Below are 26,404 nucleotides of genomic sequence, written 5' to 3'. Positions count from 1 at the left end.
TTTTAGCAATGACCTATCAATCACCAACAACTTCACCCCCATCTATTACCATAGCATACATTTTGAACTCATATTGACTTGATTGGCTTGCAGCTCTAAGTGTCTCCAAAAAGCATTTAAAGCACTCTCAAGAGAGACGTAACTTTTCAACTGTATAAGTAATGTTTTATTGCAGGAATCATATCGTCAGATTTGCCATCTCCAACCCACACAAATTGAAAGTGAAACTCTTAATGTTGTTTTAGATGTACTTTAGATGCAAACATGATGAAGAAACACAACGGCTTTGTTTATAACAGTATAATCAGTAGTAAAGGTGTAAGTGGAAGCAAAAGCTATTGAAGAATAATAGCAGAATGCAGAAGCACGAAGGAACACAGGCAGTTAACATCAGCCCTGTTTAATCTACTTGTTTTTCAAATTTGATCCCAAAACACATCAGTGAAGAGGATTCAAAAGCATTTTGAAAAAGCAACATTGCAAGTAATATCTTCTCTTTCAAAACAGTAAAAGGCAATGAAATTTAGGCCTACGTGTATATATGTTTTGTGTCTCATATTCCTAACTAACTGGTAAAATAGATCTAGTCGAAGACATCATGATATCCAGTTCTGTCTGACCCTCCCTTCTATACTGATCCTATCTTTTCTGTTAATGTTCACAAACAAACCTCGCAAACCCAGTTAATTCTTTAGCAACAGATCTGTCATTTTAAGGATTTTCAGACTGCCTTCTTCTTTGGTCTTCCTCTACGTTTCCCCGTGTTTTGACCTCTGTCCGTCTTTTTCTTCCTTTTTTCTGCTGGGTCAAAATCAGAGTCACTGTCATTCTCTTCAACCTTAGAAATCTTTGATCTTCCTCTAGCTCTGCCTGTGCTCTTCCTCTTTGTCTTGCTTCTCTTCTCTTTCTCCTCTGTTGGGTCGAAGGCTGGGTCGCTGTTGCTCTGCTCCCCCTCACTCTCCTCATCACCACCCGTCGTTCTCTCCGCCTCCGCGTTTGAACCCCCAGCCTCCGCTTGCACCGCCTGAACCAAGCTTGCACCCCTGACCGCTGCATTTCTCTTGGGCCTTCCTAAAGGTCTACCTGTGGACCTCTTTTTAGCTTTTAGTGCATCCTTCTTCTTCTCCTCCTTCTCCTCCTCCTCTTCTTCCTCCAGTTCTTCTTCTTCTTCCTCCACATAGTCAAAATCTGGGTCTCTGCCGCTCTCGCTATCCTTCTCCTGATCATCACCAGTGTTGCTCTCCATTTCATTCATCTCATCCTTTTCAGACTCGGACTGATTCGGGTTCATCTTCTCCATCTCTTGCGTTGTCCCGGAGCCAGGGGCTTGGCTATGGTAGCGCTGGACATGACTCTTCAAGCTAACGTTGTGATTGAAGCTCTTGTCACAGTGCTGGCATTTGTAAGGCCTCTCCCCGGTGTGCAGGCGCATGTGGGATTTGAGGTGTCCCGCCTGGTTGAAGGAGCGCTGGCACACCTCGCACACAAACGGCTTCACTCCCGTGTGCACGACCGAGTGTCTCCGGAGCTGGTGCACGTAGTTGAATTCGATCTTGCAGACATTGCAGGTGTGTTTCCTGGGGCCTCTGTGATCTCGTAGGTGGTTGTTGCGTGCTTTGCTGTTAGTAAATGTCGCTGAACAGTCGGGGCATTGATAGGGCTTTTTTCTACCTTGGTGGGACTGCTCATGTGCGAGTTTGTCCAGCCTCGTTTGAAAAGACACAAGGCAGAACCTGCACTGATGCTCATAGTCTTCCCTGTGGATTTTGCTGTGAGCTTTCAGAGAGACCTCAGTAACACATCTCTTGCCACACACATTGCAGGAATAGGGCTTAATTTTGTACTCACACGTGTGAGGCTTCAGAATGTTGAAAAACTTTCCACACTCTGGGCAGAGCTGATTGAGTTTGAGGCCAACCGGGGAATCCTCGTCGTCTTCGTCTTCACAGAGTTCCTCATCAGACTGTTTTGTAAGCTCCTCGACCAGCAAATGGTTGTCCGGGGGATTCCATTCCCAATCTGAGCTGTAGTTCTTGTCACCCTCCTCGCTCTCTTCCCCTCCTTCGTCTGAGGAATCACTTTCGTCATCACTGAAATTAATAATCTCAGAGACAACTGGGACACTGCTGCAGTTGAGGCTGTCATCTGATGCCGTTGCCTGGAAAAGATACAGATCAGAAGGTTCAAGGCTCATGGTTCTTTATTGTCATAAGCACAACAAAACAGCAAGATGCAGATAATGCTATCTGTGAAATTATTAAGCCTAGAGCTAGCCACAACAATGTAAACAAAGTAAACAAATAAAGTATACAAACAATGCAATAATAAGATAGCAAGAGCAGTAATCTCCACTGCAACTGGAACGCATCTCACATGTTTTTCACGTAATCACACAGGCTGTGTACTAAAGCGACACATGCTTGCAAAGTGATGAGTAAAATTTTACAAAGTACAGCATAGTTGGTGTATTGAAGATTACAGCCAAATGCCTGAAGATGAAGTGCAAGCAGAGGAAACATTATGCATAATTATTACAATTAAGCTATTTATTTTGAAAGAACCAGCACAAAAACAACCACACCCAACAATTCTACATTCTCAGCAGTGTGCAAAAACAATGGCCAAAATACTTAACTGTAAAATATAGATTCTGCATGCTTCCGTTTTGGAAATTTTCTTGGAATGGCTGTATTGGCTGTGCACATTTTCAGCTGTGATGGGTCCGTTTGGATACGATGTTGCATATTTACCAGGTAAAGTCCTACCTGTTCGGTCTGTGCGGTTAATTCTGCGTCTCCCGTCAGGTGTTGCCCCTCAGCTGTTGGGAAGCTAGCATTGGCGAGGCTCTTCCACTGGTGTCTGTACTCGCACTGAAGGCACTGCTGGTTCATGATGAGGAGAGACCCATGGGTGATCTTCTCCAGCTTACACTTACTGCCACATGACGGACAGTTCCGCCGGAACAACTGGAGGAGGCAGCTTTCATTCACAACATACTTTCCTTTCATTTGCAGAAGTGCAGCTCTAAAAAAAAAGAAGGCAAAATTAAATATTGTGAAATACAGTTTGAAATAACTAAGCTCAAAACATTCCTGGCAAAGTTAGAAAAAATGTCTGTCTGCTTATTTAGCACTCTGACTTATGCTGGGTCCTTTCACTCTCTCACACCACACACACACACACACACACACACACACACACACACACTTCACTGGGTTTGAAAGGTTGACTTACTTGTCCTTGCTTAAGTCGCTGTCCGCATTGACGACCTTTGGCTGTGTCTCACCCGATCCAGTGGTTACAGCATATGAAACATCAGTTGAACATGAAACTGAGACGCCACACAGTACTGGGTTTACTTGGGCAGCTGCAAATGAAATTGAAAAAAAAAATCATTCACATGAACAGAATTTTATTTTTTAATGGTCTTTGCTGTAAAAATATATGTATGAGTAAATAGCCAGTTCATTAATATTTCTATTAATAATGTTACGTTTCTTACCCTTTGAATTTAATGTTGATTCTTCGGGACAAGAAGTTGAACGACTGCACACTTGAAGTCGATCACACTGAGATCCAGCATCTGTGGTTTCCTCCTCCTACACAAATAAATAACACAAGTTAACAAACGCTACATACAATACACTCAAAAAGGCTGTTTGACTGCTGGATGGATGTTTCCATCAAAAGCGCCTTACAGTACCATGAATGCATGTTTTGGTCACTATTGGAAAATGGTAAATGTACGTCTTGTATCATTGACTGGCCAATGTGTATATTGATATATTGAATATGGGCAGTGGTATGACAGTGTCTCACAGTCCTTGTGTTATATATAGCCTTTGCACCAATGGCACGGCAATTGCACATCATCTGTCCCCTCCACAGCACTGTACAGGTACGTCAGTATGCCATCAGGCGCCTGTCAGGACAAGATTTCGACTGGGGGCAACATGCCAAACAAGAACACACAAGATGTGGACCTGCAGTACATGCCAATTTGTGGAAATGAGAATATGTGGATGTGGATTTCTCATGTTGTATAAAAGGGGGAGGACAATGAATTTCTATTGTTTATTGCTTACTGTGCCAAATGTTGATTTGTACTGGGTTGGGAGTCGGGACAGAGTTCATTGTGATTATTGTGTCACATGTTGATACCTGAATAGCTCTAGTGATTGTATGGAGGGCTTTATTACAGGCTCTTGGTGTGTCTCAAATGTGTGTTTCTGATGAATTTTTGGGATGAAGAAATAATTAGGTAAATGAATAACGACCTACTTAAACACCTACTTCCTTGCATCTATCTATCTATCTATCTATCTATCTATCTATCTATCTAACAAACCAATATAAAATGCCTGCACAATTACTGTACTTGGATATTACTTGGAGATAAAATTTCTCACTCTGACATTATTACACTTTATATCCGGATAAAACGAGTATAGGTTTAAAAACAGTCACGCTATACTTCATGGTGTTGGAATGGACTCCGACCGCTCTAGCCGTCCTGAATCCAAAACAAGCAAACCCTATAGGAATTATGGCGCCAAACAGGTAGGACACGGCAGTAGGTGGTATATTGTGTGTGTGTGAGTATGCAGGCAATGTGGGAGAAGATCAGATATGCATGTGTGTAGAAGATATTGCTGTGTTGCAGACGTCTAACCAGACTCACCTCACTTTTAAGGACTGCGAGTGTGGGCTCTGGTTTGTGTGACTTGGGACCGAGCGATGGGACAGCACTCGACTTTAGTTGAAGCTGGCGAGCCAAACCCTTTTGGACCCGAGTCAAGTTTTCAAAACAGTCGTCGGTAAAGTGGTCGCTACAGATGCTGATATCAGTCCAGGACGCCTCTTTGAAATCTGTGCATTGCTACTGGCAAGGAAACTGCACCCATTCCAGTCGTTTCTCTGGATCCTCTGGTAACTTGAACCGTTGCGCAGTGCCAGAGGATTCACATCCCATGATGGAGCACATCCCTCCCGGACTTTATTTCGGTCCCTCCACGTCTCACAAAGACAGAGTAGCGTTATATATTAGTAATGAAGACTAAACTACTCGTTACAGGCTCGATTGTTTATAAGCACTGAACTAGCTAGCCAGTTTTGCAGCGGCGGCGGTGGTGGCCGAGTGGGCGGGGTTGTAGCTTTGGGTGTGCACGTTTTGTTTTGAGGCGCATCCCGAATTTAGGTTCACGTGAGATGATAATCCTTACTCTTGAAGGGAAGAAGAGGAAAACGATCTACTTTACAACTTTGGAGAACTATAGGTCTATTTAGTTTGCCAGGAAACTAGATATTTTGAACACAAGGTCTGAATCACGTTATTGAGATTGAACTGACAAACAAGACAAAACGTGTGAGACAACACTTTACTTAACAATATCCACTGAAAACGATTGCTAACCTAAGGTGCTACATGTCATAGCTCCTTCCTTTAAAAGTTGTAAAAGGTGCGACTGACGTTATAGACGAGCTATTACTGTTTTGTGCTGTGACTTTATAGCACATATCAATTTTGGCCACTTTAGCTACCCATAGCACCATACGGGACTTTACGCTCACGCAATGTCGCCTGTGGGCGGTGTCTTACGTCTTACGTCACAAAACATGTCTGCTGTGCGTCCGTATGATTTTTTATATCACCACAAAATATAAGTGACTTCCTTGAACATACACAATTGGAAACATTAATAAATAATGAAAAACTATGTTAACTATTAGGTGTAATTCCAGACATGTCCACTGTATCTGCAAATTATGGCCAGTGGAATCAAGATGAGAATTAGGTCTAATGTGAATCTGTCTGTTTTATGTTACATGATCTGTTTGATCTGCATTCGTCCACAGTTATTTATTTTTTTCACTGTTTGTTATAATTATGAATCATTTTGTTTGTTTATAATAACTATTTTTTCAGGCTATTTATGTAAATTGCTAAGGTGTTTGTTCTAGCCTTCTGTTTACACTAGTTAGAGTATTGTGTGGACCTTTATGAACGTACAGTACTTTGAATTGAGTGTAGTCCCAATGCTGTTCTCTTGTATGGAGAAAACAGCCCCAAACTCCTTTAAAAAATCTTTCAATTTAATGTGGCCTAGTTTAAAGGCAAAGTACAAATCTGTAGGTTACTACATTAAATGACTTTTTACAAACTCTTGCCAGCTCTTATTTCAATAAAATTTCTGCTTGTGGTTCACACTGCCCTCTGCAGTGTAGCTACTTTACAATTGAACTGATAATAAAGTTGCCCTTTTGTTGAAATAAGTGTTTCTTGGTAGTTTATATGTATGGCAAACAAAAAAGAGGCTTCTAAAGATTGAGAAATGGTCGTATTTTATGGTGCATGCAGCTACCTTTGCCAATAATGAAGGTTGCCTGGCTTATGCTACTTACAAATATTTTCTACTTTTATTTCACACTGCACACTTTCACACACACATTTTCCCGTGCAGACTAAAACAAAACTGGCCCTCCTAGACAGATTTTGAACAGGGGAAAGCCAACTAGTGCTATGTGTGCAGGTTCAGGAAGATACCAGCAGGTGGAACTATTTAGCTTAGAAAGATAAATTGCACATAATGTGTAGCCCAGTGCATAATGAACCTGAATTACACTTTCCACCATAGTGTATAGTATAGTATAGCATAGCATAGCATAGTATGGGATAGTACATATTGTTTGAAGTAATTACTCAGTTTTGTGGGCTGTATTGTCAAGGCTCATCTTTAAAAAATTTACTTTATTATTTATGTATTTTTTGTATATTAATCAAGTCACTTACACTATAATTGTCATCCTATGTTACACAGCAAGGAATTTGGAATCATCTGTCAGCATAACAAAGCCAGGAGCTTTATAAAAAATCATCCAGTCAATACCCGTAAGCTGTTTTACCAGGATAATTTAGGGACCTTTTGTGGAGACAGACCAGTTCTCTCAGTCTCTGAACATGAACGTTTTATTTACTATATCAATGAACACTGCATTATCCCCAGTGCTTTTTGAGTTACCTGATTGTCACCTGACTACATGAGCAGCTGTAGAATTTTCCATCTTTCAATTTCCTGAAAAAGGTTAAAATGCACACCAAACCCTCCTGAGGGTCATCGGCCCCCACACATACTTTCACAAAAGGTGAACTGTAGTTTAGTGTTGAACAGGAGGAGGTTTGGTTGGGTGTGGGAGGGAAATGATGCCACTTAGTGCTGTGGGTCCTCTCAGAAGTGTGTGCGTGTGTGTGTGTGTGTGTGTGTGTGTGTGTGTGTGTGTTTACCTTTGTAAAGCAGTTAACACACAGATTTAATCCCCCAAGTGAAAGAACACAGCTTCTTTAATGTTTCTACACCACGTATGGTGGAAAAATGCTTTCCAGGAGGTGGAGCACATACTGTAGCTACATGTGGTTTTGCTCATGTTTTTCCTTGTGTTCTGCCTCTCAGGGGATCTTTAAGTGAGCGTAGAGCTCAGCAGTCACTGGATTCCATCTCTTAACTATTTAACGCCTGCAGCCCCAGTTGTCAGGAGTTAAAATGAAGTCATTTTCTGGCTGTATTGTCAGTAGTTAATGATGCATAGACACATAATGGCATCCGGTATGTGTACAGCAATGCAGCTCTGCAGGTCAAGGGTTCTCAAATGTTTCCATCCAGAAGGTTCCTAATAGATGAACAACTGGTCAAGAACCCCAACATACATAAATATTTGACAGAGGACCTACATTAGATAAATCATAGCCATTTTTTCAAACTGGATGAAATATTTTAACCATTCTTGATTTCTCTGGAGAACCCCTGGGACCCCTCCAAGGACTCCTGCTTCTTTTAAAAAAATAAGTAGAAGGCTGTATAATATATAATAATGCTGATTTTAGACCAGTTTTTCACTCAAGTTTAGCACAGGGACATATGACTGAAATATGGATTCGGGGTCACTGGTGTGGTGTTAAGCAAATGGACTCTGAAAAAAAAAAAAGAAACAGGAATGTCATTCACAACTACAGTGTTTGCAGCAGGCTCGTGTAGCAGGTGGTGACAAGTTACTCTCTTGCGTCCCACCAGGCATAACACATGTATTACCAATGGCCAAAAAATGCTGTGGTTTTTATGACAAGAGAAGCAAATGACGAGACTTTGTCGATTTATTTTCCCTCTGGGTGTTTTGAGGATCTCTGCTAGCTGGGGCAGACTGAGTCTCTGAAAAGCTATTCCATGTGTCCATTAATCAATGCTGGATATATTTACCCTGAGGGGGGGGGGGGAGGGGGGGCAGTCAATCAATATTTCAACACTGAACACATCACCACACTAGAACCCTGTCTCAGCATTTGTTTGTATCCTGTGTTTGTTTGTGGTGTGTGTGTGTGTGTGTGTGTCCTGTGGAGAAATGGTTAATTTTTTAAACAGAATTTTGGATTAATATTTTCTCACTCTTAATGAGTGTTTGGCCTTGTTTATACCAGAATTGTGTCTACTAATTAGCCCAACGTGAGGAGAGGAATGTGACGGTCGGCATTCCAAAAAACTCCTCCTCTCTCTCTGACTTTGATATCAGCGTTCACCATCGACATGTTTGCTGAATGTGCTGAAACTTCAAAGCCTGAAGCTTATTAGGAATGTGCTGTTAAACCGTAAACATCAAGAGAGGGCAATAAACTCGGCAAGCGCACACGAACACAGTGTGTGAGAAGTGTGAGAAGATCATTTCCACAGTTTACACACCAACAAATCCATTCCTTTCATGGTGATTGAGGTCAATGTGGAGTTCTCATGTGACTGAGCAAGAGAAAGAAGGGTGAAAAAAAAGTCTTTAAAAAATGTAGCAAAATTAATATTCCTGGCGTCTGCTGACATGCTAGAGCACAACAGTATTTGACCTCCAACCCCCATTTACGTTCCATCCGTCTTCATCATATTAATTCTGGGAAAGAGAGCTGCGGTCGAAACATGTCAGCCGCCTTTCACATTCACAGAGGAATGTTGGCCTGTCTTCACAATGTTGTCAGTCAGTACGCTAGATAAGCGCTCTCAGTTCATAAATAAGATTGATGGCATTGCATACCACCAGTTCCTGTTCTGTGTTTTCCCATACAAGTTGCTCTGTCAAAAGCATCCATACTATCTTGCCAACGAATATCCTCTCTTTACAAAAAGCCGCCCTCTGTCCAAGTCCAGGCATGCTTGGGTGTTTTAACACATCCCTTATCTAATTATCAAACCGCACCACAGCAGTATATGTTTTACCTTCGCTTGCTGGAATGTGAATGTGGTGTGTGTGTGTGTGTGTGTGTGTGTGTGTGTGTGTGTGTGTGTGTGTGTGTGTGTGTGTGTGTGTGTGTGTGTGTGTGTGTGTGTGTGTGTGTGTGTGTGTGTGTGTGTGTGTGTGTGTGTGTGTGGGGGGGGGTGATAAAAGACTGAATGAGCTTGGTGAACAAATGTTTCAAAGCTGGCATGGAAAACTGATTGTAAATAGCTTGGTAAAGGTATAAGTTAATGGATAACTTTAAACAACTGTCTGTTTGCCTCATCAACCCACTGAGTCACATTAAACTGGAAGCCATACGATTATGAATAAGCTCTGGAATTGTTATGCAACGGTAAAAAGTTGCACAGCTTTGGTCCATCTGACTTGTTTTGTGATTCATCTATGAGTAACTCACAACCAGAGTAGCGTTACTGTTAGCTTCTCACTGAGGGATAATAATGTAATACTTTATGGATCCCCACAGGGAAATTAACAGAACTACAGAGCTGCATCCCCAGAGCTGGGAGGGATTCAGTGTCTTGCTCAAAGACACTTCAGCAGGGAGGATGCTTGCCAACATGGGGGCTTGAACCCAGGTCCTCCAGTTGAAAATGGGTCTCTCTACTCACTACTTAACCCCGCTGCCTGTGGACTGATAAAAATATGCAAAGGCTTCTCTGCCACAGGCTTTTTTTATATGACGAACACACTCGTGCGCCTGCAGTGGGACGATTGGTGGGACATGTGAGTGCACCTCTCTATTTGTCAATCCACAGCACTGATGACACCAGAACATTCATTGTCACTGTCATTGTCATGGTCATTGTCCTGCTGCACTGTGAAGTCTCATTGTCAGGGCTGCACAACCGCCCCAAACTGGTACAAGTCGATATCTGGGGCTCTCTTGTGTGTGTTTGTGTGTGTGTGTGTGTGTGTGTGTGTGTGTGTGTGTGTGTATGGGTGTGTGTGTGTGTGTGAGAGAGAGAGAGAGAGAGAGAGAGAGAGAGAGATCCATACAGAAACAGATGCCACATAACAAATCTCACCATTCTATTCCCATCTTCATCTCAACCTCAAAATAGCACGTAAACACCTCTGTAAGTCTGGGTGTAAGCTGAATCGGAGGCAATAGAGGAGGCAATTAGGAATGCAATGCATGTTAGCAAAGGTGTATTGCAGTACACAGGAATTTCAGATGGCATTAGCCGTTAATCTGGGAGAAACCTGTCTTTGTCACGTATATGGTTACGTGTCCCTTTGAGAATGCTATCTATGTCAAGCATGCTCTTCATGGCGAGGAGAGAACAAGAGAGCAGGCCACCCGAGAAAGCTGAACCCAAAAGAATGCGGCTCTGGTATTCATTAACGAAGAGCACTCTGCTCTGTGGAGGGATGTGAGAAGAGGAATGGAGAGATAGGGTGACAGTGAGAGGGCGGGTTGGGAAGGAAACAGGAAGAGAACATGCATAACATTTACCAGCATAGTTCTTCTGAATTTTTAATACCAACAAATTAATTGCATTAGACAGAAGATATTTTTTGCACTTTTTGCCATTTGCAAATTTCCATTTTACTGAAACAAGTCACAAGTCAGGGAGACAGATTCTTATATATTAGAATATTTTATTGCTTTATGAAATGTTGCATGAATTCAATTTTAAAAACCTTCATATTGTTAGAAGTTCACAGAAATGTCTGTTTGAAGTCAACACTTGGTTGGTTGGTATACAGCTTGACATGACCGTGATTGTCTGCACATAACTTACAACGAACATACATAAATTCTTTGGCATCCTGCACAAAGCACTATCATATCTAAAATAATACAAACATCTGTATAAAATATATAATAATAATAATAATAATAATAATTAACCTGTTTGTTAGTTCAAAGCTCACAGTAAACAAAAACCAAAACGGTGTAGTTTTCAACTTTTATCCCCATGGTGACCAGACCAGCAGATACACCATATCAGGAAACACACTCGCACACGCACACATGCAAACATACTTTGAGAAGGAAAATATAATCAGAAAAACAGATGATGAAATCAACACCATGATGCAACACCCTCCCAAACTGAAAAACGACACGAGGTCTGTGTCAAACAGTTTGGCAAAAAACATACTGTCTTTTGCATATATATTGCATTTCACTCTTCACATATTTCTAAGCCTTTATAGAGCCAGCTACTGGGGCTTAGGGAATATGGGCAGTGAGACCATTTAAATCAACAGTGTTTCATGTTTTAGGAGTTTAAATTATTGAGCAAAGAGATGTCTTCCAAACAGACAAGCTCCATGTGACGAGAAGGAGGTTACTCAGTTAACGCCACATTTTTGGAGGGGAGGGGAGGGGAGGGGAATGCAGGTCAGGAGTCCACAAAGATAACCTTGTCTTGAATATTTATCTAGAAGAGCTTGAGGCTTTAGTTAATATTTGGGGAATGTGGAAACCAGATTAGATAAATATGAAGCTTCTTAATTCCTTGGATTGGGAAAGAAGGAAAGGGGGATAATAAATGAGAAAAGCAGCAATTATATAAATATTTTGGCATACACTCTATGAGAACATGTTGCCCTATTACAATCCACAATACTGTCCAAGTACCTCAAAAGATTCACATTTTCTCTCCCAGTCAGACAGCCTGCCTGCAGCTGCCCAGCCTGGTGAGAGAGACCGAGTCAGAGCGCAGCTCCGTCTCTAAAATGTGAAAACAGTCCTTTTTTCACACATTGCCCTCTCTCTCTGCAACATTCCTGCCTCATGCATTTTCCATTCTCTAATCAGTGACATCAACTTGCACTCCAAAGCCTCTCAGATGCTTTACTCTTCATTCTTTTCTTTCTCATCCAGAGTCCATCTCTCAGTTCTTTAAATGAAGATTTCCACTGCCTCAGACTCCAAGTCATCCAGCCCTCTGAAGGGATTTAATAGCAACTTCATAGGCGCTGCCGTGTCTGGGAAAAAAAAAAAAGAATGAATAATTAAATGAATGTTTTATGGGTAAACAGTGGAAATCTGTCCTAGATACAGCAGATACAGCAAGACTGTCAATGACTAAAGGTTAATAGAGATTTTCCACACTGGAACAAACCATTCTGGTAAATGTGCTCAGTCAATAGATCCACATAATTTCCAAACCATGCACATTCCACAAGGCCCACATTGTGAACCGTGACCTGGACAGCTGGTATCTGATTGGCTGGTTAAGCCACAGCATGGTTAATCAATGCGTACCAGAATCCATCCATGCAGCTGAGGTTCAAAACTGCTTTCATGTGCATGGGAAAGTGTGTGTGAGCTTGTGGAGGAATGTTTATGCGTTCATGGCACAAAATATGTGTATATGTTAACTGTATGTGTGCAAATATTTTAGCAATATTTTAGCACTATTGGATTATTGGCTGTCTTAAACACACACACACACACACACACACACACACACACACACACACAGGCATATTTGATAGACTACTCACCACTGTTGAGCTTAGTTCCACTGGCAGGCTCCTTGGCCTTGGTTCCCTCCTCCTGCCGGTTTAGTGTTCCAGGTTCGGACTGGGCAGAGAACCGACGGGTTGGCACAGTCTGGTCATCTGAAAGACTCTTACCTAGAGGACAACGTTACAAAAATGTCAGTATCTGTTACCAGTGCTTTCACCTAAATCACTCTTTTCCTGCTTTTCACTACCAATGTATTATCAAAGAGAAAATCTGTACAGTAATGCTGTATTTGCTGATAAAGTGTGTTTGTATGGAATGTTCATTGTGTGTGTGAGTGTGTGATGTTAGAAATACACTAGTTTGGTACTATCCCTTATTATCAGCCCCAATACTGACTAAAAAAAAGCAGCAGTAAGTTCCTCACCTCTGCTCTTGGTGGTGCAGTTGGCGGTGCTGATGGAGGGGGTGGAGGAGGCCGGTCGCAGAGGCGGCCCTGTGCTCTTCTTCAGGAGGTTTGTGCGGGGGCACTGCCCCTCCTTCCTCCCTTGGTCCTGGTGCAGGCGCTGGTGGAGGATCTTGATCACAGCATCCTTCTCCAAGATCTGAGCATAAAGAGCACGGATCCTAATAAAGAAAACAACAGAGAGAAACGTTAGGAAACAGCAATAGCTTTTTTCTTCCATAAATTACAAAATTACATGACATAAATTGGCTTGACTGAGTTTTAGTGGAATAGGTTACATTGATTTTAAGTAATCCTGTAATACCATAGTCGTTAATTAATATAATTCATAAAATTCATAATTGACAAATAATAGAGTTCCAATATAGCTATGCACCTGTTCTCCATCTCTTGATTTCTGTAGTCAGCAACTGGCAGGTCCTCATTGAAGCTGTTGTTGGAGGAGTGGCAGGGTGAGTGGTTAATGATGGTGGTGTCTCTGTAAAGGGAAACAGATTACATAAGGATTTAGCACACAGAATAAGTTGCCCAATAAGCACCTGTCAAACTGCAATTCCGGTCTCTACAGCCCTGTAATTGGTAGTAAACACACTTGCAATCGAAAAATTCAAATTAGCTGGAAATGTGTATACATAGAACGACTATCCTGTCCATGTCAATTTAAGCAAATATAGAGTGATTCTGTAAGTTAGCCCCTGGTGAATCTTACCTCTGTGCAGCGGCAGTGGCAGCCACCTCCATGGCAAACTGCCTCATGGTGCTCTCCTCCAGATACTTCTGCTCCCAGCGCACCATGTCGGCCTCGAGGGCCAGGATGCGCTCCTCGCGCTCACGCAGACGCTCGTGGAGGGAGCTGACCGTCACTCCTGGTGGCTGGGACTGCCTCTGTTGATGGAGGGAGAGAGGAGCTGTTAGGTGACAATAAATACCGAAACCCGGGAGATGTCGTAAAGGGATAGGTTGATATGGGAGTGGAGATCAAGTGGAGAACTGTTGATATATTGTAGTTCATGTGGTCTAGGATATGAGCAATTCATTTTGTCATAGGTTTTCTGTGCCAACCCACCTGCTGGGCCCTCAGACTCCTCAGCTCCTGCTGTAGACGCGTCCTCAGCCTCATCTCCAGGCTCTCCCTCTTCTCACAGGTGGCCTGTAGCTGAGCCAGGGCGCTCTGGAGCCGCTCCACCTTCTCCACATAGGCCCTCTTCCTCCTCAGCTCCTCCTCGAGCTGACGGCTGCGACCGCGAGCCGCCTCCAAGGCCTCCTCCAGCTGCTCCGCCCTGAGGCCCTGCTCCTCCGCTGTGGCCTGCAGCCGCTGCAGCTCCCGCTCCACACGCTCCCGCTCAAAGTTCTGCTCCTCATCTGAAGCAAAGAAGAAGGAAGGAAAAAGGAAAGGGGGCAAGGTTTAGTGAATGTTTAACGCATGTGGATTACATGATTATAGGAAAGGATGTGATGATAGTTTTGGTCCACAGGTGGAGTGAGATGTAGTCATTTCAGCTGTGTGAAGCCCTTGTTAAAATGTCTATCCACCATTTCTCTCTCCTGAGTCTAACCCCACTAATAAGTCCCAGGATTCCTACATCATGGCCAATGTTCTTCATTTACCAAAGCGCTCATGGAATGCCGAAAGGAGGAGGAAGGAGGAAGGGGGGGAAAGCCGCCCTATCCCTTTGACCCACATAGCCCAGGACATTCCTCACCAAGGCCATACAAACACCTCCACTCCACTCTGGTCCAGGTTCTTAAATAGACAATATAAATCAAACCAACAACAGGTGGGGGGGGGGCTCATCTCAACCACTTCCACTGCTGTTGTGTGATTTAAAGCCAGTTAGTTTCCTTCCTCCTTCCCGCGCAAGGAGGTGGATTGAATTCCCCATTATTAAGCCCGCTTACCAAATAAGCAGAGGTTGCGCAAGTGAAATTCCTGCATGCAGGATGTGCTTAGCTACAAAAAGGGCCCCATGCTATGCTACAATCCAATCCAATGATGAATGCTGATCATAAAGGAGGTAACAGAGGAATCTAACCAGACAGAATGGCATACATACTTACTTTGTTCAAGGAGTTTAGCCATGATGTGCTGGTTGTGGTCGGCAGCCTCCACTTCTTTTGCGACGTGTGTTCTTGCATTTTCCAGGTTTTCTGTAATGCAATAAAGTTCCCAAGTTAGAATGACTTATAACCCGTACAGACTTTGGGTCAGCACACAAACAGAAAATATGGCTGACTACTTCTATCTGGTATCTGAGGGTCTTGTTGTGGCAGTAGTCCATACCTCTCAGGTCTCTGTTGAAGTCCTGCAGCCTCCTGATCTCCGCCACCAGCCTCCTCCTCAGCGTCTGCTCCAGGTTCTCTCTCTTACTGCTGCCCTGCATCAGTGTCTCGTAGGCCTCAGAAATTCGCTGGATCTCCTGCTCCAACTGGAAGGGAATGAAATGGAAGAAAAGGAGAGGAGATTGGGAAAGATTGGAGCAGGGAGAGAGAGAAGGGGGGAGGAGAAGAATTTTTGGTTAACCCACTTCACATGCCAGAGAGGAGATGGAATGTTGATTCATGTTGTTACAGTACATAGATATACATATGGGCACATATATAACTGTGTGTGTATAGTATAAACAGTACGCGCTGTGTGTGTCTATAATCCTGAGAAGGAATTTAAGCCTGCACCACTCCCTGTGAGACTGATTTATATCTACATTCCTGAGGGCCAATAGCTCTAGTTCCAGGTGTGAGCACACAAGCGTGCACCCAGGAACGCGCACGTACACAACACGCCACCAAGCATGATGCCGCATACACACAAAGACGCATATACACAGAGGTCCGGGAAGGTTGCCAGTGCGGGGAAGGTGTGCATGCCTGTGCCTGGGTTGTGGAAACGACTAAGAGACGCCCACCATTACAGCAGTCACACAGGCATGTTTACTCAGGGCTGCGGCCCGACGGAGAAAAACTTTCCAACCCTGGCAATTATCATTCTTTAAGGCTGAGACAAGGCAAGGGCCGTGTGACGTAACTCCAGTGGAGAGCAGTGGATTTTACATAGATTGGTTCAATGGTGTCAAATCTCTCCAAGGTTGTTTCCACCATGTTGAACGAGAAAATCTACTCTTTACTGCAGACCCACTGACTGAAAAGTTAAATTGGGGAATTCAGCCAAATGAAAAGCCAAAGAATTGGAGTTGCGTGTTAAATGAGAAAAGAGAGGAGGGTGAAAGTGCAGTTGGGTACAAAAGGGACCTTTCACTTTTTACATAGCAGCCAGCCACCTGCCATGGATACCCCCCTCCTCTCTCTCTCTCTCTTTCTCTCTCTCTCTCTCTCTCTCTCATCAGCTGTGTAGAGGTCACAACCTAATCGACTGCTGTCTGACAAGCCCTAGATTAGGCTGAAAAATCTATGGCCTCGCTGGAACTAATGCACACACACTTGTGCATACACAGACACACACACAAACACACGCACACACACACCCTGCTCTCCTCTAGGTCAGCTACACAATGAAGGGAGTGTGGACACAGTAGCTGCCTGTGGCCTCTGTTTGTGATTCTGTGGTATGGAAGGTAGCAGCTGCTGATCTCATCTGTCCAGTCCAGATGAGGGAGTGTGCCTGTAGCTGGATGTCTGAGAGACAACTGTTAGCTGGGGTTGTGTTTCGTAGACAGGTGGCTGAGAATATGCTGCTAGGCTGTTCAGCGAGTAAATAACTTCAGGGCATTTCCCTTCGTTTGACAACAGGACAGCCAATGTGATCCAACTGTAATTTTCACAATTTTTAAGCTGCTGTCAGTAACATTCGTTTCTGGACTCGAGAACAGCCTGCGACCTTATTAGTTTAACAGAAAAAAAACGCATCATGGATGTGTACGCTTTAGTTCAAATACTCATCAAGCTGGATCTTGGGGTGCAAACAGTGGGTACTGAATTTAGTTTTGCTCTTCCTTCTGCAATAATTTCATTGCAATATCAAATACACAGAGCCTGTTTGCCCCCTACCTTCTGGATGCGGCTGGTCTTCTCCCTGTGTGCCTCTAGCTCCTGCCTCAGCCTCTCATTCTCCATCAGCAGCAGCTCCATCTGGCTGGGCTCCTCCAGGCCAGCAGGGGGCATGTTGGTGAACGTGCTGTAGCAGGATTCTTCAGCTGGCTGGCCAGACTGGGCATATCTAGGAAAGAGACATTACTGAGTAAAAATTGTTGTGATATTAATTATGTATCTGAATTTTATCTCAAAGGCCATCTTAGCTGACTCAAAAAGTCTGGGGGAGGGAGCAAAGGCAGATATTACCAACTGTAATTGTCTATATTGATAATAAGGCTTCCTCAGCTGGCTATACATGGATTGAACGAGTGTGAGAAAGGACTATATTTGACCAAGGCATCTGAACATGAACACACCTATCCTCTATTCTCGTCTATCAGCAAGTAGACAAGCTGACTCCAGTGGCTGTAAAGAATGTAAAATCCTATATGAGGAACATACTTTCATAAAAGCATCCAAAGTATTGCAAGCAACTGGAACTATCCTGTTGCAGTATGCAAAGCATTACAAACACTATGCAGATCAGTTCCACCTACAGGGCCGGACTTGTTCCCCGTTAGTGTTTCAAAAATGAAATGTGAACTCGTACGCATGCTAGTGTGTGATTCACAGTGTTAACTATGTGTTTACGCATGTGACACACAATGACACACTCCTGGAAGTCGATTACAAGGAAGACGCCCACAGAAAAACTGCAACACAGAATATGATGTAATGCCTCCAATCTTAATGGTGGGTCAGAGAAGGGAAAACAGTTCAAATATAAACATGAATATAAACACACATACACACACAGTCACACATATGGCCTTGTACTCCAATGTACCTGTGCTGCTGTGCCTGCAGTGGCTCCTGAAGCTGGTGAGGGATAAATCCTTGGCCCTGGATGGGGGCTGAGTACTCAGGTGGCGGGCTGCGTTTGTCCTGGCTCAGCCCGGCGCTCTGGAGTCCTTGTGGGGTGTAGTAGGCCAGCTCAGGGAAGCTGTGAGACGAGCTCTTGATGGCCTCCGCTTTTGCGTCTGCATCGCTCCTCTCCAGAGACATCTGCATGAGGCGCTCGCTCAGTGACCGCGCATGGCCGCGCTTCACCTCCATCAGATCAGCCTCCTCATGGAAGTCCCCCTCATGCAGGAGGGTTCCCTCATGGAGCTGCTTCATGGGGCCTGTGGCCACCTGCGCAGTAGGGACCCAGTGAGAGGCCAGGTACTGAGAGTGCGCCTTGGCCTGCTCATAGGTTGGCAGCTCCTCTCCGTGCAGCTGGTAGAGCTGGTAGCTGCTTTCTGAGTGCTGGTAGTCTCCCTGGTGTTCCTGGCCCTGCGGCTCCTGCCTGGCCGACAGCTGAGGGAAGTGAGGGTCCTCCTGGGTGAGGCTCTCCAGAGAGGAGCGGGGGCTTCTGGTCGCGTCTCCTCCACTGCTGGGCCCGCTGTTGCTTCCACTGCCTCCACGCAGGGCCTGCTGCTGGATGGCCAATAAGGTGCGGGCGTCTGTGGGGTTTCCATAGCGAAGATGCTCCTGGATGAGCCGGTGCAGGACCGTGCCAGACGGCTCTTCAGTGGACGTCATTTTGGGTTGTGGACGTTGTTATTCTCTCTGTTGAACAGTTGAGCTGTTTCAGTTGTAAAGTATTGGAGAATCAGCAGTGAACCTGAAAGATAACAGAGTGAATGAATAATTGAGGAATACATGAGATGGTGTCACTGAGTACGAGAAGACAGTGATACACATTTATTAGATCATTGATAGTTGACTGCATTGTTATACTATGAAGGCTACACTAATAATTATTTCACAAACAGAAGAAAAAGGCAAATAGGCCTTGGTATTGACATAAACACTTAGCACAGATATTATAATATGATTCAAATGTATTTTCTTCATGAGAAAATATTTATATTAATCTAATCATATAAACGGGGGAATGTTTTGGTTCGAGCAAGTATTTAAATCAAAATAGTGCAGCCTAGTCTGCTTTACCAACAGCGACAATAAAGAGGTGTGGAGAGATTTCCTACTACAGCCAAATAATATGCGTGCGCCAAAAATTCCAATCTCACGGGGGAGCAAAAGCGCACAAAAATCCGCATGGTAAAATAACTTTATCTTGGTCATATGGCACAATTACCCCATTTACAATGCTGTAAATAAGTTGTGATGTTCTGATAACAACATTCATAAGCACAAGTCCTAAACAGATCCCAAAGTTACAATGTACAATATTCATGTTTGGGGCTCGTTTTCCTATTGTGGCAAAGGGTGAAAAAGGACGCTCATCTTACCAGCTCACGCTCTCATCATAGCGAAACGTTTTTCTTCAAACTCGAAATAAGTTCAGAGTAATCCACTATTTCCACAAGTTTCTCGATTCAAATGTTTCTCATCCTGCCCCCCTGACGTGCGGCTGCGGTCCTTGCTTGCTCTGAAATGGTTGTCGAGAGAGCAGGCGGCGATAATAAGTAACCGAGGAGGGACTGAGGTCGGAATGCCAGGAATGTAAAACGCGAGGTCCCTCGGGGATCAAAAGCGTAAAACCACACGGGAGGGGGAGGGGGGAAAGCTGCAGTGCTCTTTATCATTACCAATGAGGAGTTAAAATGAAGTTTAGGTTAGGGCATTTATTCCCCAAAAGGCTTTAGGGGGGGGTATTTGGTCATAGAAACAAGGAATGATGTTTATTCTTTTTGCTTATGTTCAGAGATCAGACCAGCCAACTTACTCTCCTCCTTGGAGACACTTGTAGAAACGCCAGAAAATTATTTGTTTTCTGATAGAGCTGCATGGTAGAGATTTTTCCTTTTTCTTCTTTTTTGTGCTTCTTGTGTGTGTGTGTGTGTGTATGTGTGTGTGTCTGTGTCTGTGCAAGAGAGAGAGAGAGACAGAGAGACCCTGATAACTAAACACCTGACCTTTGCACTCCTCATTTTTGGCTGTCTGTAATTTTGGTGGTCTGGGAATTCAAGCTTATTCTACATTAGCGCTCATTGGAAGTCACTCTGGATAATGTCCAAAAAAAAAAGTAAGACCATGTCTGTGCAAGTGTGTTCAGGCAATGCATTCTTTTGCACCCGTGAGTGTGCGTGTGTGAGAGTGTGTGTGTGTGTGTGTGTGTGCCAGTGTGATGTGCGGCAGCTGTCTCCTGGAATCTGACGCCTGTGTCTTCCCCATTACCAGGAACATAGTGGCTCTTTGTACCCAACACACTACATGATGCAGTAACAGTGACTGGAGAATGCCAGAGTCAATCCACTCCCCCTACTGATTTTCGGGTTCAAATCACAAATATGCACAGGGGTTGACTTCCTGCTGGGACGAGGTTGCACACATAGACAGATGGATGGATGAATGGATGGATCCAGAGATGAATGGCCAGCCGAGAATATACTTCCCTTCACAATAGATGAAGTAGTTGATTGATTTGATTTTCCTTAGACATTTCAGTTTCTTTCTGCATCTTCTGCAGCTGACTCACGGCTCATAAACCCATCGCAGACTACAACACAAGAAGCTATTTACAGGATTGGAACATCCATTTTGGTTGGGTTTCCATGAAGAGATAAACTTCCCCCAGAGGCAGAAAGAAAATCTTTATGACAGGCTTTATTTTTGTCTTGAAAACCCAAAGGCAAGTCAGAGCTATTTATTACCTGTTTGGACCTAAGAGCTATATGGAGGACTTTAGACGGGGAATCTGACTTGTAGTCTGGGCCCTTTAAATAGCAAAGATGTTAGTCATTATAACCTAATGGTGTCGGTGGAATGTAGGGATAGAGAGAGACAGAGAGAGAGAGAGAGAGAGACAGACAGACACTATCCATGAAGATTGCCTTTACATAATCCACATTTCCATTCCAAAGGCCCAAAGTTAAAAAACAAATACAAACTCTAAATGAATAGATGAATAGATTGATGCAAACAAAACACAGCTAGCCCCTGCAATTGATTGTTGCATGTGGTCATTGGCCTCAGGCCAACTATCTCATTAGACCAAAAAATCTATAGGCCTAGAATGAATTGGTATTGAATTGCCAGTGGTATGCATCCCCAATCATCTCCCTCTCTTTCACCCTCCTTAATCAAACACACACACACATTCCCATCATGTTTCACATGTCGTTGTTTAACAGACTGTTTTTAAAAACATCCAGACACTACGGCTCTGCAGGCGGCATTCTCATAGAGATGACTGATAAGCAAAGTGGAACATGTTTGTGTTTCCCCTTCAGGTCTACTGAGAAGCACCACTGTCCCACCTTTTAAAAAGTCTAGCCATGTCATTTAGCACCACCTCACTACTTCCTCTACTCCCTCATTTTCTGTGTGTGTGTGTGTGTGTGTGTGTGTGTGTGGCCCTTGCCCTAGTCTCTGTTGGTGGACAACGCCTCTGGTCATTTGCCCTCCATTGTACAACACTTCCTGTGAACTTCCGAAGGAATGCGAGGCTGACCCTTTGAAAATTATGGACACTTTCAACAAGTCATTACAGGAGTTGGACATCCAAAATGGCTTGCCACAAAAATTCCTGAGTGTCTGTATGGAGACAGTGGAACCTCGAGCTGGACAAAAGTTATATTCCATGAGTTATTCCGTGTTTATGTGGGGGAAGAGTGGCAGTCGGGATATTTGAGGACAGTACAATGTTTTGTTGTTATACACAGCAAAATCATATTGCTTTTGAGGTTTTGGCACCAAAACAGTGAGAGTAGTCAAACTACCAGTTACACAATTGGAAACAGTCTGACTCTAAATTTGCTCTATGCCATCTTAGCCATGTGTTAAGGTCAGGATAAAAATGTCTTTGTCGAAGGCTTTTTCAAAATGAGGGAGTCTGGAACTGTGTGGGAGGAAAATCTCTCTCTCTCTCTCTCTCTCTCTCTCTCTCTCTCTCTGTGTGTGTGTGTGTGTGTGTGTGTTAAAGGAGGGACAAGACACAAAGTAATATTTTGGTAAATAAGTTATTTGATTAATCTACTCTTGCAACAAGGATATGGTGCTAAATTCACCAATGTGCCTTCAATATATAATGGGCCTAAACTAGTAAACACTGGAATTTCAGTATATGCTAATACTTTAGCACATTGTACGTCTACTGGATGGTATTCATTTGAATACGCTTAAAAGTGAAGAAATCAATCTTCTTGCAATCTTCTTTTTTCCAGTTGGTAGCCTGTGGCTTTACGGCTTCCAGAAATTAGTTGGAGAAGAGTTTGGGAGAGGTGATTTCCATCATCTAAGAATCAAAGGTCTAGAGATGATGGTATAGTGTCATTTGAGTGGCATTTATTAGATGGGATGGAAGGTGAGGACTGAGATATAGGCGAGTAGAAACTTTAGATTTATCAGGACAGTTGCATACATCAACTAACATTACTAGGTTGACATTAGACGGGCTGGATACTGAGAGAAGTATAGCTACATCATTGTTAATATGTGAATAGTTTCGACTTATCTGAATACGAGATGGACCGCAGCTACTGTAAATTCATTCATTCATTCTAGGCAATCCTGACAAGTTGAAGCTATGGCCTGTTGCTCTGAACATGGCCCTAACAAAAATCATCGGTAACCCTTTAAATTACAGGCCATTAATTACACTGTAACTGGAAATAAGTAAAATAGATGTAATAACTACTTCTAGCATTAGGATGACTAATTGCTGAGTAATATACAAGTAAGAAAAGGTGCTTTTACCAGTAATTGTATTTGATAAATGGAACTACACTTTTGACAACTTACTAAAAAAGGTGCTGGAGGCAAAGGATAAACTAGTTCAAAAAGGAAGAAAGCTTCCGCACACTAACTCCACTGATTTATCTTCCGAGGGACGTTCATTACAGCAAGTGACGACACCAATCTGTTTTTCTCATTAGGTTTTCATTTGTTTACAGAGTAGAAAACATACAATAATACATTACGTATATTAGAAAAGACATGCAAATACTGACAATGTATAATATTCACATGTGTATAGCTGGATCAACCAACCATGGAGCCCCTGGGCACACACATCCTGTTATGATATACTGACAGCATTGTAGCCAGCAAAAACATGAATGTAATGTTATCTAATCTTAGGCAACTGGCTTCTTTCTGGACTCCCTGCTGGCAAAATCATCCACAACATCACTAAAGTCCAGCTCCCAGACCAGATCTGACTCTATGGCCGTAAGTAAAGCCACTGCTGCCCCATTGTGGTCCTCAGCTTGTTTTTAATCCTTGCCATCTGCTAAAAGGACCGCTCTCCTTTGCAGTTGGTGACTGGGCTCGGAATCTTTCGGCTGCCCCTTGTGGTTTGGGGATGATAATATCCCTATTATATTTTGATAGGGACCATTTTAGGATTACTATAATTCTTAAGTGGAATGTCAATACTCCTAAAGAGAAGCTCATGAACAAGTTTATTTCAGAGGAGCATATTTTCTACATGATGACTAATATACTCAAACACCATGAGATACCATGAGACATATCTTGTGAGATGCTGCCATCTCATCGGTGGATCCCAACAGGAGGAACCAGTAACAATGTGACTGTAAGTGTCAAGTGTCACTGTTAATGTAACTTGCATATGTCAATTATTTCTGTTCATGGTGGAACATCTATTAAAACATTCAATCTCTGTACAAAACGTCACATCTCCAGATCTCGGTGTTTACCATTTTGATGGGTCGCCCAAGTCTATATTACAATAGTTCAAGAGCACTTAAAGGCAGCAGATGTGTCACTTGACACATCCAAACTCAGAGTGCTGACTTGCATGGAGTCCACATGTGCACAAGACAAACATCCCCTGTGTCTCTTTCTCTGTGGATGTGCAGGGAAAAAAATGTGAACTTGAAAGCAGGGCAAATAAACCTGCTGCCAGGACAGGTTGTCCTGGCCCCATTAAATGCCAGTTACATTATGTAATGAAACATCAGCAAATGTTGCGAGCCAGTGTGAGACCTAAATTTAAAAAGGACTTTACTAATGGACTCTGCTGAGATGTTTAAGCGAGTTGTGGGAAAATATATGTGTTGCTAAATTAACTCTCAGGCCTATTTATTTCATTTTCTCAGAATGAAGAAGAAAACAAAAGAACGTACTTGGAGAGAGTGCTGAAAATCTCTGTAAACCTCAAGTGTTTCGCTCACGATGTCAAGCTTCAACAGTAACTTTGCAGAATAATTTGTATCACTTTTCCAATTTTACAAATCAAGTGAACTTTGCATTTAATGTTAGTTATTTGGATGTTTAAAACAGGTTCCACTCTCATGGCACATATGTAAATTTATAATAGTGGATATCTTTGTGCTGTGTCATGAACCTTTACCCTAACCTGATTTCTGCTGCAGTTGTTTCAACATGAGAGGGTTGTTGTTTTTCTGTCATTCAAGAGTGCCATTTGTGTGACCACATCTAGACATGTTGAAGCCATCTATTCTCTGGGCCCAGTGGAGACAAGCTGCTTAACAGACATGTAATAAACACGTTTCTTTTTCAATTATTTTGCTCTAGAATGGTTTAAAGCTGGGTTATTATGTTTCTTCTACGTTGGCAATGAAGTTAATCTGTCCTCAAACAAGGAGGGCCTAACTTCACATGCTGGCACTGAAGATGACCTGTCTTCAAGCAAGGAGAGCTGAGTTCCATGGAGCTGAATCCACCTGAAGAAGAAGAAGGAGGATGTGAACGATCTGTCTGCAGAAGAGGAGCAACAGAGTTCAGATGATGAATAGAAATGAATAGAATAGAAGATTCAGACTCTCGTGAAGGTTTTGAAGCTGTTGATCAGACCAAAGAGATTGAAGAAGGTCTTGCTGAGAAGAGAGGCTTGTTGAGTGGTGCACTGATTGTGAGGCAGAGCCAGCAGTCACCTGCACCAGAAAGCAGTGTAAGAAGATGTTTTCCTGTGGGGTGTGTGTCATTGAAGGAGAAAAAACTGGTGAATTTGACCAATTCTACATTGATTCAGTGATTCAGTGCATTGGCTGGTTTTCAAGATTGAAAATGAACATCATCCCAGATCTTAACAACTGCTGTGTTCAGAATGTGGCCTATCTTTTCCCCACAAGATAGATCATACATGTGTGCACAAGCTGAGGAATACTGTTTGATAAGATTGTGGCAAGCATTGCTCAACTCAAATTGGCATCAAGATACACCAAAGTCACCACAGTGTGGACCTTGTTTATTCATGCAAGTTCTGTCTCAAACCATTCAAGTCCCAGGTAAACAAACTTGAGAAAAGCCATTCCGAAGAAGTGCCATTATGCATGTTCTGAGTGTCTAAAAAAATAGATGAGATAACTAAAATAAAACCTGAAAACCTGAGCAATATCTGCTTCAGATGTTATTTCAAGTTGCCACCACCTGGTTAGACACATGTTGATCCACACAGGAGTGAAGCAGTTTGTGTATGAGGTGTGCCAGCGCTCTTTTGTCCAGGCAAACCATCTTTAAGTCCTCCATGCATCTTCACAAAGGGAAAGACCTTTCCAATGCCATCACTACGGTAAAAGGTTCAAGCCAGAGTAATGATCACCCAACAGAGGAAAAGAAAAAGAAGTAGGGAAACACGATGAGGGTGATGACCACTGGGAAACAAAAAAGAAACAAATGGACAGTGACACAGGCGTGGTGACCACCATTGGCTTCAGTAAGGAGATGAGGAAGAGACAAGAGGAAAACCAAGCATCTGAGGCATTTGAACCAGACAAATTCAAGTAACCCAGGCGCAGAGTGATAAATATCCAGCAAGTTCTAAAAAAGCAGGAGGGAAGGCGCACGGTCCTAAATATGGAGGACAGTTATGTTGAACTTCAGCTCTCTTAAAAAATGTCCCGCTGAAGAAATCACTTAAAGTGAATGTAGGAAAACAAATAGGTGACATGACATGACATGATTTTATTTTGCTCAGAAAGTCATGGTTGTTATAGTTGACATAAGTGATTATAATACATCAACCAAGATCTTCCTTGTTGTTGCCCAAAGATGACTGATTTAATGGTTCAACAAGTACATGTATTAAGTACACTGTATTAAATATACTTGATGATTCACCTTTTTTAAAGTCTCTCTCTCTCTCTCTCTCTCTCTCTCTCTCTCTCTCTCTCTCTCTCTCTCCCTGAGTTTCTTTTTGTTCCCCCGATGCATGCTAAGCGCTGTAAATTACTTTGGACATGGGGATCATCTGGATCTGGACCGAGTGGAGAGACTAGAGT

General features: G+C 43.0%; 2 protein-coding genes and 1 pseudogene across 2 annotated transcripts; 1 reads left to right on the top strand and 2 right to left on the bottom strand.

Annotated features, from left to right (window-relative positions):
• Positions 1–209: 209 nt before the first annotated feature.
• On the bottom strand, positions 210–5,061 carry LOC139645170 (uncharacterized). Its single transcript, XM_071520801.1, has 5 exons — positions 4,682–5,061; positions 3,503–3,599; positions 3,235–3,367; positions 2,766–3,024; positions 210–2,158 (listed from the first exon to the last, which is right to left on the bottom strand). The coding sequence occupies exons 4-5, from the start codon at positions 3,006–3,008 to the stop codon at positions 722–724; spliced, it is 1,680 nt and encodes a 559-aa protein (XP_071376902.1). The 5' UTR covers positions 3,009–3,024; positions 3,235–3,367; positions 3,503–3,599; positions 4,682–5,061; the 3' UTR covers positions 210–721.
• Positions 5,062–11,596: 6,535 nt separating this feature from the next.
• On the bottom strand, positions 11,597–19,653 carry amotl2b (angiomotin like 2b). The gene is made up of 11 exons (XM_071520780.1): positions 19,484–19,653; positions 18,034–18,852; positions 17,163–17,331; positions 15,442–15,586; positions 15,219–15,308; positions 14,227–14,522; positions 13,870–14,045; positions 13,537–13,638; positions 13,122–13,321; positions 12,733–12,864; positions 11,597–12,210 (listed from the first exon to the last, which is right to left on the bottom strand). Exons 2-11 carry the CDS (start codon positions 18,768–18,770, stop codon positions 12,125–12,127), a joined length of 2,133 nt encoding a protein of 710 aa, XP_071376881.1. The 5' UTR covers positions 18,771–18,852; positions 19,484–19,653; the 3' UTR covers positions 11,597–12,124.
• A 2,840-nt stretch (positions 19,654–22,493) lies between these two features.
• LOC139645175 (zinc finger protein 582-like) lies at positions 22,494–25,643 on the top strand (annotated as a pseudogene).
• Positions 25,644–26,404: the final 761 nt, after the last annotated feature.

The sequence above is a fragment of the Centroberyx affinis genome, unplaced genomic scaffold (assembly GCF_046629955.1).
Source record: "Centroberyx affinis isolate AG114_WGS23_722 - 3 ecotype Tasmania unplaced genomic scaffold, CSIRO-AGI_Caff_v1 ptg000826l_1, whole genome shotgun sequence".
Classification (NCBI taxonomy): Eukaryota; Metazoa; Chordata; class Actinopteri; order Beryciformes; family Berycidae; genus Centroberyx; species Centroberyx affinis.
This window is presented reverse-complemented; position numbering and strand designations above follow the sequence as displayed.